This window comes from Carex rostrata, chromosome 11 (assembly GCF_964058835.1).
Source record: "Carex rostrata chromosome 11, lpCarRost1.2, whole genome shotgun sequence".
In the NCBI taxonomy this organism is placed as follows: domain Eukaryota; kingdom Viridiplantae; phylum Streptophyta; class Magnoliopsida; order Poales; family Cyperaceae; genus Carex; species Carex rostrata.
The window spans coordinates 11,321,940-11,331,501 of NC_135928.1; the positions used below are offsets into that span (position 1 = coordinate 11,321,940).

The window sequence follows — 9,562 nt, forward strand, 5'->3', positions numbered from 1 at the left end:
AACTAACAAGAGAGTTGATAATGAACGAGTCAGGTGCGAGTTAGGATTGAGCCACAAAGTACAAGCTTTTATCAATAATTAATCACCAGTTATGTAACACATAGCATAGCAGTGTTGAAATTAACCACTGAATTATACTTAATTAATTAGTTATTCTTTCCCCTTATACTGCTTGCCTGCCATTGACTCAATTCCTGTATCTGTAAACCACCAACCAAAGACTTACAAATTGAAGGGATAAGAAAGCGCAATATATACCTATATATATATGATATACCATCTCACATCAGAATCATCAATCATAAGCTTTGGGTCATATATAATTTCATTCTAGCTACCTTCCATTAGCAATGGATTCAAGAGTATTAGTGCTGCTGCTGCTTCTAATTGGGTTGATGATGATTGGAGGTTAGTGTTAATAATTAAATAAGTTTTCATTTTCTATCCTTTCTTAACTTGAATATTTTTTTCTCTCTATCCTTTTTAAACTGGAACCAACAAAGATGATTTTAGTGGATTCAAAGTTGTACATACGCCAACTTTTCTGCTTCAGTACCCATACATACATATATATATATCTTATTTTTAAAGCATATATTTTCATATCAAACTCCAGGTATAAAATGCACCACAACGATTTTTGAATTTACCAATAACTGCCAGTACCCAGTTTGGGTCGGTACACTCTCTGGTGCTGGCACACCTCCTCTAAATCAAACTGGTTTCCACCTCCCAGAAGGTAAAACTGTTGATCTGTCGACTTCACATTCATGGTCTGGCCGCTTCTGGGGCCGTACAGGCTGTACTGCTGACTCTAACACCAAAAAATTCCATTGTGAAACTGCTGATTGCGCCAGTGATTCTGTTGCGTGTGATGGACATGGACCTACCCCACCCGCCACCCTCGTCGAGGTAATAATTAACCGTACCAAATATCGACCTTAGATAATTAACTGTACCAAATATTGACCTTCGATTATTGCTTGCCATCCAGATAACCCTTGGTGGAGGCACCAGCAATGACTACTACGACGTAAGCCTTGTAGACGGATTCAACGTTCCCATTTCGGTGGAGCCAGTGGATGGAACGGGTGACTGCAAAGACACTGCCTGCTCAGCAAACTTAAACACAGATTGCCCTGATGATCTTAAAGTTACGGGCGCCTCTAACGACACTGCCGTTGTCGGCTGTAAAAGTGCCTGTGATGCATTTGAAGAACCAATATATTGTTGCACTGGCGACTACGGAAGTCCGAGCACGTGTGGTCCCAGTAATTACTCTCAGATATTCAAGGAGGCTTGTCCTTCTGCCTATAGCTATGCATACGACGATGCAAGCAGCGTGTTCACCTGTGTTGGTGCTGGCTATGTTGTAACCTTTTGCCCTTGAGGTTTTAATAAATCTATGTGGTGGTTTTATGGTTGGTTTAATTGGGATTTGGTGATGGTTATTCTTTTAGGTGTATGCAGGGAAGCATTTTGTATAATTAATTAAACTCACCAATCTGAGTATCTGACATAATTAAGAATTAAAAAAAAAAATTGTTAGACAAAGGAGAAGATCGAACTCAGAGCCCAATTTTTTTTTTTGTTCTTTTGGGCTTAGCCCAAGTTATGTAGGCTTTTTTTTTAAAATTTTTTTTTGAAGATTTACAAACAGAATTTATAATTACATAATTTCATAGCTGAAATATTTAAATTTTTCAAATTTTTCAAATTGTTGAATTTTTAAATATTTGAAAATTTGAACTTCTCTCATCTATATTTCAAAATACAAACATGCAAAATCACATTTGTAAAATTCAAACAACACAATATATTTTAAATATTCAAATTCTTAGCATTCATATTTTTAAAACTCCCAAGTATTGAATTTACCTTAAATTGTACTTCGTATCATATTTTCTGAAACTTAATAAACTAAAATACTCTTTTAAACAATTCCAAAAATCATAATGTGATGATTAAAATTTGAATAAAAGTTCCGCATTTTTCAATTTGAAAGTTTCAGTGACCTATATAGAAAAATTGAATTTCCATTTAAATATTTTGTTCCTGAAATGGTTTCATTTTCTATATTACAGAAACATCAAATTTAAAATGTTGACTCCACAAAGAGGAAAATGAAGTATTTTAAATAAATTATTCTTGTTGGAGCTTAATTAATTGTATTTGAGGATGAAAATATGAGATAACTATGATATCTCATATTTTAAATTTAAAATGTTGATTTCCGGTCTGGTTTGATTCAATGCCTCTCTTGAAACTTCGGAGTGGTGACTGTCCCGGTCTGGCTAATTTAGTTCCTGATCCGATTTGATTCAGTGCATTCCCAAATGTAGTCTGCCAAAAAAATTATGACAACTATGTACACCGAGGAAACAATCACTAAGCTCCTATAATTTCCATCAAGCAAGAATAATCAATTTGGTTTCAACATGATGCACATACTCCTTGTACGTTTTTAGTTTGTTTATAGCTGTATATTTTTTCAGACACTTGTGGTTTAATTTTATGTATGTAATTCTTTTAATTCAATAAAAATTGTCTATAGGCTTTTAACAAAAAAAAATAAAAAAATTACTATGATATTGTATTCATTATTAAATTCAGAGTTCTGACCAATAATTCTTAATTACTTGGCGCGTCTGGAACCCACATCTGAAGTAAAATAAAAAACAAAGTAAAAAAACAGCACCGTCTAAATTAGTTACCAAAAGAAAATGCATTGTTGACATGAAGTTCCTTTTTTCACACTTAGATCTTTTGCTTGATTTTTCATTTACGTATAAGAACTGTGTGTCTGTGTCCATATCAAATTAACCTGTCATATCATCCCTTGACCTCGATTGTAATTTACGCACTACGTAGACAAGAGGCGAGAAGAACCTTTAGAATTTTCAAGTAATAATTATGTTCATCCTTGGGATATTTTAGCAATACACATATATGAGGTTGACTAATATCAAAACGTTTGTTCCGGATTCATAGTGCAATCAATTGGTTTTTCAATTTTCAAAATTCAAACGGTCAATTTAAACTGTTAGATATGATCTCTATATTAAACTATGCTTAGAGAACAAATTTTACAAATTTTTTGAATTTTTTTACTATTTATTAAGCCAATTTTAAAATCGCTGATTTTAATAAATAGTGAAAAATTTATGGATCATTGAAAATAACAATTTTGAAATGGCTTAATAAATAATAAAAGAATTTCAAAAAAATAAAAAATTTGATCTCCAAACACATTTTATTATGGATTGAATGTTGAACGGTTTCGATCGACTGTTTGGACTTTGAAAATGTAAAAACCGAAGCGTTTGTTTCACTGTTTAGGATAAAACGTTTTGATATTAACCAACCCCCCCCCCCCCCCCCCCCCCCTCTCTCTCTATATATATATAGAGAGAGAGAGGGATGCTACGATGCTTTGGGAAATAAAGAGGATGTTCTTCTCGCTCATATTTTTATTTTCAAAGTTCAAATAGTCAATTTGAACTTCTCAAATGATCTCCATATTAAAATGTGTGGAGTCCAAATTTTACATTTTTTGAAAAACTTTTTACTATTTTTTTAGAATTTTTTAAAAACATTGTTTTTCTGAATTTATTATTATTTTATTATTTAATGAAAAGCTGTGATTTTTAAATATTCTAAAAAAAATAAAAAATAAATAAAATTTGGTCTCCAAATACATTTTAATATGAAGATCATATTGGAAGGTTTGAACCGACTATTTGAATTTTGAAAATAAAATTATAAGCGGGAAGTAAAAGTTGTACGTTTAAGATTGAACGGGTCTTATTAGACATTGGACCGAATTGAATCCGATGCCCATCAGATGTTCCCGATTTCAGTTCTTTGGTAGTGTTTAAACTGTTTCTTCTTTTTTTTGGCAGATCTCAAATCTTTACTTAGAAAAACAATTATTTTTTCATTTTTCATTTTCTTTCTAAAAAAATTATATATGCACTAATGCTTATTTTGACAAACAGAGCAAATATGACATGGTGTAAAAATAATTTGTAAATTGTTGACTGAAGGTTATTTGACAAACAGGACTATTGAAACCGAAGTAAGGGTAGATCGTTTCTTAATTAAGTTGTTGACTACGTACATAGAGGAGAATGTTGCTTGAAGAAGATCTATTATAATTTTTGTTTAAAATATACCATATAAAATGCCAAAATTAGATTAGCATGGTTCCGTCATGTCTAGGTTTCCACCACATGCATTTAAAATGCTAGCAGCAAAATCAGGAGGTAAAGAGCAATGAATTCTGATTCAGTCCAATTAAAGGTTCTTAGCCTCTGGAATTCCATGCTTCCATGCAGCCATCCATGTGTTAGCTCATGAGCTCACATGTTCTGGTAAATTGTAGCAAATTGATGGATAATTAATTTCATAACCGTATTCGATCAGTATTTAAAAATTTAAATGTGGATATTTAATATGCGAATATCCGTGTGGATAAGGATACTGATATGACTTTAAGTTTCAATTATCCAGAGTAGATATATACCATATATTTTAATATATATATTATGAAAAATTTATGTTATTCATTGTTATAATTAGATATATATTACGAACTTTAATATTTTTTATATTATTTTAATAAATATCTGATCTGATTCGGACCTGTATCCATCTGATATCCTCTCTGTATCTGTATCCGAAAAATGAAAATAGAAATGTGAATATGGTTTTACCACTATCTGCTCCGTATCCGCTCCGTTTTCACCCCTGCCAATCTTTGAATTCTGCTAATTAATTGACATATAGAATATTGTAGCAAATTACTTCACATTAGACCGTATTAATGAATTCTGTTAATTAATTGAAATATACAAATTTGTAGCAAATTACTTCACATAATCACATTAGACCAGCATTAATGATGCATTATGAATTTATGATATTTATAAAAAAAAATGATGAGATTTGAGGTATGTTTAACCACACATCAAGTTAACTAAAAATTTAGTGGTTTGACATCAATTGTTATTGATGCATAACCAATTCACACTCAAATTATTTAAATTTGATTCTTAGGTATTTTTATGTCCAATAACATCTATGAGTTAATATTTTGACTTCCAATATTATTTGAATGAATTTGAAAATTTATCGTCAAAATTGTCCAGAAAATAATTATTAAATGATCTTCTTCTAATTAATTTGATTATATTCATTAAGCAAATTAGAATTAAATTTGAAAGTAATTTGTCTAGTTCTAGGTGTAATTTGAAATTTAATTCTATTTTTTATACTAGCACTCAACATATGACTTTAGAAATTGCAAATCATTAATTGTTGTATAATTGAAGTGCATCAGAAGCTTCTTTCTATATAATTGCATGGCATTGTAGAGGTTGGATTTCATCAAAGTCGGGAACTAAGATTCTTTCAATTTCTTAGTATCTACTTCCCTGACTACTTTTGCCTCTCTAAGCCAATTTACGCGCCATCCTTCTCGTTTGACTTTAGCTTCCCTTTCTCTCTAATATAAGCTTGTACTATCTCCCTTTCTCAGCCATGTTCTCCCGCTTCACAAGTTGACCTTCACCTTCACCTCCACCACCATCCATCGCCACCACCACCGCCTCATTCGATCACCAAAGCTCGCTCCTTTCATCACCCGGCCAACAACCATGAGGGATACCACCTTCTTTATCGTATCAATTGCCTTGTTGTTTGCTAACTTAGTCGGTGCCGATTACTTGTCATCGACTGCTTTAGCCAATCACTCAATTGATGATACATCACCGGAGAGACGGTCACTTGCCACCTTGGATCCAAGGTTTTTAAAATGCAACCTTTATCCCCCGGCAATTTGTCAATTGAAGGGAAGCCCTGGACCCAACTGCTGTTCTGGTGCGTGCGTCAACACAACCATTAACCACAATAACTGTGGGAAGTGCGGGCGTGTTTGTACAGACTCAGATTTGTGCTGTACTGGCAAATGCACAAACATTATTTCTGACGAAAGCAACTGCGGGAAGTGCGGTGTTACCTGTAATCCTACCCAACTCTGCTGTGGAGGCAAGTGCATCAACAATTTAGTTGATAGCAATAACTGCGGGAGATGCGGAAAGGTCTGTGGTGTGGATCAAAGTTGTTGCGCCGGCATATGCACAAAGTTGCTTTCTAATATCCTCAACTGTGGAAAGTGCGGCAACGTCTGTGGACCCAATCAGCTGTGTTGTAAAGGCAATTGCACAAAGGTTCTTTCCGACAGTAACAATTGCGGGAAGTGCGGCAAGGTTTGCGGGCCCAACCAGAAGTGTTGCAATGGCAAGTGCATTAAGGTGCTTGCCGACATCAACAACTGCGGGACATGCGGAAATATTTGCAGGAAAAACCAGAGTTGTTGTAAAGGCAATTGCACAAAGGTTCTTTCCGACAGTAACAATTGCGGGAAGTGCGGCAAGGTTTGCGGGCCCAACCAAAAGTGTTGCAATGGCAAGTGCATTAAGGTGCTTGCCGACATCAACAACTGCGGGACATGCGGAAATGTTTGCAGGAAAAACCAGACTTGTTGTAAAGGGAGGTGCGTCACCTTGACATCCAGCAACGTTAACTGCGGCAAGTGTGGCAGGGCTTGTGGGCCGGACCAAACATGCTGCAGTGGCCGGTGCAGGAGCCTGACGAATGACAGAAACAACTGCGGCACATGCGGCGTTCGGTGTGGCTTCCCAAATATGTGCTGTGGGGGCCACTGTTCAGACATCATGAATGACAATAACAATTGTGGGGCTTGCTTCAATAAGTGTAACACACAGTGCCAGTTTGGGTTGTGCAACTATGCTTGAAAGGTGGTCAAAATCTCAAAACAATAGAGAACATGATCAGTATAGTATTCGTCTGAAAGCAATAAAGGCCTCATGTGAGTGCTTCATTCACAATTTATATATTGAGCTCATAAATATAAAAGATATTATTGTTATCGTGTCAAAGTTAAAGATTAATAAATTAAAATAAAGTGTTGTAATAACATGTAATGAGTATACTTTTTTGGTCAATAGCTTGTTTGTAGAGATACATTAATTATTTATTTATAGATTAATTCTTTAAAACACAATTTCATTAATCATTTATATTTCTGGATTTCATGCTTTAACACAAGCATTCTCTTCTAGTACACGTCATGGTATCATTTCTTGTCATTAATTTTTTTTTTTGGTCTTCTGATCCTGTGTTGATATCTTTAGTCGAGCCATGAATGATTCCTCTCGGAATTGACAAAATTTTATCATGAGATTTATAGTGATATTGGTTGAAACTTGAAAGTTATATATGTTTTGTTAGATCTCAAAAGAAGTTCATTAAATAATTAACTAAACTTTTATATATGTTCTTCTAATTTAAATGAGGTCAACGGAACCTAACAGCTTTTAATTTACCTCTTTCCACCACTGACCATGCACCTTTGTTTGTTTATTATTTGTTTTTACCAGACTAAAATTACGCTTTTACACATAAAATTCTACAATTCGACTCATTAAGAGGTGTGGGGAAATGTTTGCGGGTTTAATTAAGGCCTCATAGTTCATTTTTGAAATCCAGAATCTTGACAGAGAAGCCTGAGAAGCCTTGCTTAGTACTAATGAAGTATAATCAGAATCTTGTCAAGTTGACAGAGAAGCCTGAGAAGCCTTGCTTAGTACTAATAAAGTATAATCCAGAATCTTGTCAAGTTGACAGAGAAGCCTGAGAAGCCTTGCTTAGTACTAATAAAGTATAATCAGAATGCATGGTTTTCTTTCTAAGATTTCCAGAAAACTATAATTGTACTTTTCGTAAAATAATTAATGAAATACAAGGGTCATTTTGCTAAAAGATTGTCATAAAACACAAACATGGTTTTATCTGAAGGAGCAAAATATATCTCATCCTAATTAAAAAAACAAATTTCAAAATCTAATTATATAAATGAATCTCATTGCCTCTCAGTAAAAATGCAAAATCTCAAAATTAAACTAAATAAAACAATTCAATTTGCACACAATCCAAGGTTTAATCTGAAATTCTTGACACCCGAGTATAGAATTAACTCGAGGCTGGACAGAAAGTGATTAGATAATCAGCTCCGATGCATGTAAAAGTGCTACTAGCATCGTCGTAGGCGTAACTGTATGCCTGGGGACACGCTTGCTTGAAATATTGAGCATAGGTGCTCGGTTTACAAGAACCAGAAATCCCGTAAGTTCCACGGCAGCAATAGGCGTCCGTGTTGAACGCAAGGCATGCGCTCTTGCACCCAACTACAGAGCCATCAGACGTCTGTAACCAGAGCTCTTGCGGGCACTTGGAGTTGATGTTTACAGGACATGAGACAGGATTGCACCCCGGGACACCTTGCGGGACGATCGAGACAGGGAGGTTGAAGCCATCCACATTGCTTATGTCATAGAAATCGTCATTTCCTGCACCGTTGAGCGTGAACTCAACCAGGGTTGCCGGAGGGACAGCACCCTGGTTGTTACATTGAACCTGAAAAACATTTACAGATTGTTATGAGACCTATTTGAGTGTGTTTGCAACATAAAAGTGTATTGTTGTTTGCTGATGTGATGTATACTTTCGATAGTTTAAATCAGGCAAATGACCTGGCCAGAGGCACAATCAGCAGATTCACAGATGAGGCTGCCAGTGGCATTGGAACAGCCTTGTCGAGCCCAGAAACGGCCAGACCAATTTTTCGGGACATCGATCGCACGGCTAGCACCAGAATCAAGCTCAAAGCCAGTGAGATTAAGAGCTTTCACACCATAGTCTGTCAATATCCCGGGCCAAACCTTGAATGCACATTCATTTTTTATAGTGAAGATGGTTGAGTGCACATCTGAATTTAACAAAAAGAAAACACTAATTAGTATCCCTTTCTTCTGTTTTTGCTAATTAATTAATTGGTAATACAAAAAAAACATGTCAGATTATAAGTTTTCAATGTTGTTTTACTTAAAAAAATTGGCATTAAAATGTAATTATTAGCAACCTCGAACAAGAAGTGATGAAGTTACAAGGAAAGAGAAGCAGAGAATCATCACATTTGCCATGTTTTCTGGTAGCTTGAGAGAAAAGAGAAAAAAGGAGAGAGAGGTTCAAAGACTTGTTTTCTACTGGATGTATTTATAAGTTGATTTGAAGCAATTTTATTTTAGGGAAACTTTTATTGTCTAAAATTATTTGTGAAATCTGACCAACTTCTGAAGTGTGTGTACATGAGGCCGCCTCGTTGTTTCGATTAATTTAGCTTGTGTAAACTTAGCTAGGGAATTGGGGCGGTGGTTAAGCCCCCAATAAATTTTTTATTTTTTTTATTTTGTCTTTTAAAATTTTATTTTCAATCTCAATTTTCAAGCTCTACTCATTTTCTTAATATGTCATAAGTCAAGTGAAACAAATACAAACTTATTATGAGAGGGATATCTGCATCTTTATCTTTATCTTTTACTTACATTTCATAATTGAGTAGAATTAAAGTGTTGCTAAGTTCACCAATTTTCTCTGTGAATTCAACTCTAAAATTTATCAAATTGATTTCAAATGATAA

The 9,562-nt window shown here is 34.6% G+C and overlaps 3 protein-coding genes across 3 annotated transcripts; 2 read left to right on the forward strand and 1 right to left on the reverse strand.

Moving 5' to 3' along the window:
- Positions 1 to 260: 260 nt before the first annotated feature.
- On the forward strand, positions 261 to 1,554 carry LOC144561974 (thaumatin-like protein 1b). Its single transcript, XM_078311081.1, has 3 exons — positions 261 to 408; positions 617 to 912; positions 995 to 1,554. The coding sequence occupies exons 1-3, from the start codon at positions 351 to 353 to the stop codon at positions 1,388 to 1,390; spliced, it is 750 nt and encodes a 249-aa protein (XP_078167207.1). The 5' UTR covers positions 261 to 350; the 3' UTR covers positions 1,391 to 1,554.
- A 4,021-nt stretch (positions 1,555 to 5,575) lies between these two features.
- Positions 5,576 to 6,910, forward strand: LOC144562259 (uncharacterized). The gene has a single exon (XM_078311446.1). It carries the CDS (start codon positions 5,658 to 5,660, stop codon positions 6,816 to 6,818), a length of 1,161 nt encoding a protein of 386 aa, XP_078167572.1. The 5' UTR covers positions 5,576 to 5,657; the 3' UTR covers positions 6,819 to 6,910.
- Positions 6,911 to 7,885: 975 nt separating this feature from the next.
- LOC144562223 (thaumatin-like protein 1b) lies at positions 7,886 to 9,100 on the reverse strand. Its single transcript, XM_078311406.1, has 3 exons — positions 9,005 to 9,100; positions 8,616 to 8,851; positions 7,886 to 8,499 (listed from the first exon to the last, which is right to left on the reverse strand). The coding sequence occupies exons 1-3, from the start codon at positions 9,063 to 9,065 to the stop codon at positions 8,056 to 8,058; spliced, it is 741 nt and encodes a 246-aa protein (XP_078167532.1). The 5' UTR covers positions 9,066 to 9,100; the 3' UTR covers positions 7,886 to 8,055.
- Between the last annotated feature and the right edge of the window lie 462 nt (positions 9,101 to 9,562).

Bases quoted from the DNA above. Each gene is read 5' to 3' on its own strand.
- LOC144561974 (XM_078311081.1), top strand. From the start codon at position 351: ATGGATTCAAGAGTATTAGTGCTGCTGCTGCTTCTAATTGGGTTGATG. The intron at 409-616 runs GTTAGTGTTAAT...ATCAAACTCCAG, and splicing joins TGGGTTGATGATGATTGGAG to GTATAAAATGCACCACAACG. The intron at 913-994 runs GTAATAATTAAC...CTTGCCATCCAG, and splicing joins CACCCGCCACCCTCGTCGAG to ATAACCCTTGGTGGAGGCAC.
- LOC144562259 (XM_078311446.1), top strand. From the start codon at position 5,658: ATGAGGGATACCACCTTCTTTATCGTATCAATTGCCTTGTTGTTTGCT.
- LOC144562223 (XM_078311406.1), bottom strand. From the start codon at position 9,065: ATGGCAAATGTGATGATTCTCTGCTTCTCTTTCCTTGTAACTTCATCA. The intron at 8,852-9,004 runs GTTGCTAATAAT...TGTTAAATTCAG, and splicing joins TTCATCACTTCTTGTTCGAG to ATGTGCACTCAACCATCTTC. The intron at 8,500-8,615 runs GTCATTTGCCTG...AATGTTTTTCAG, and splicing joins CTGATTGTGCCTCTGGCCAG to GTTCAATGTAACAACCAGGG.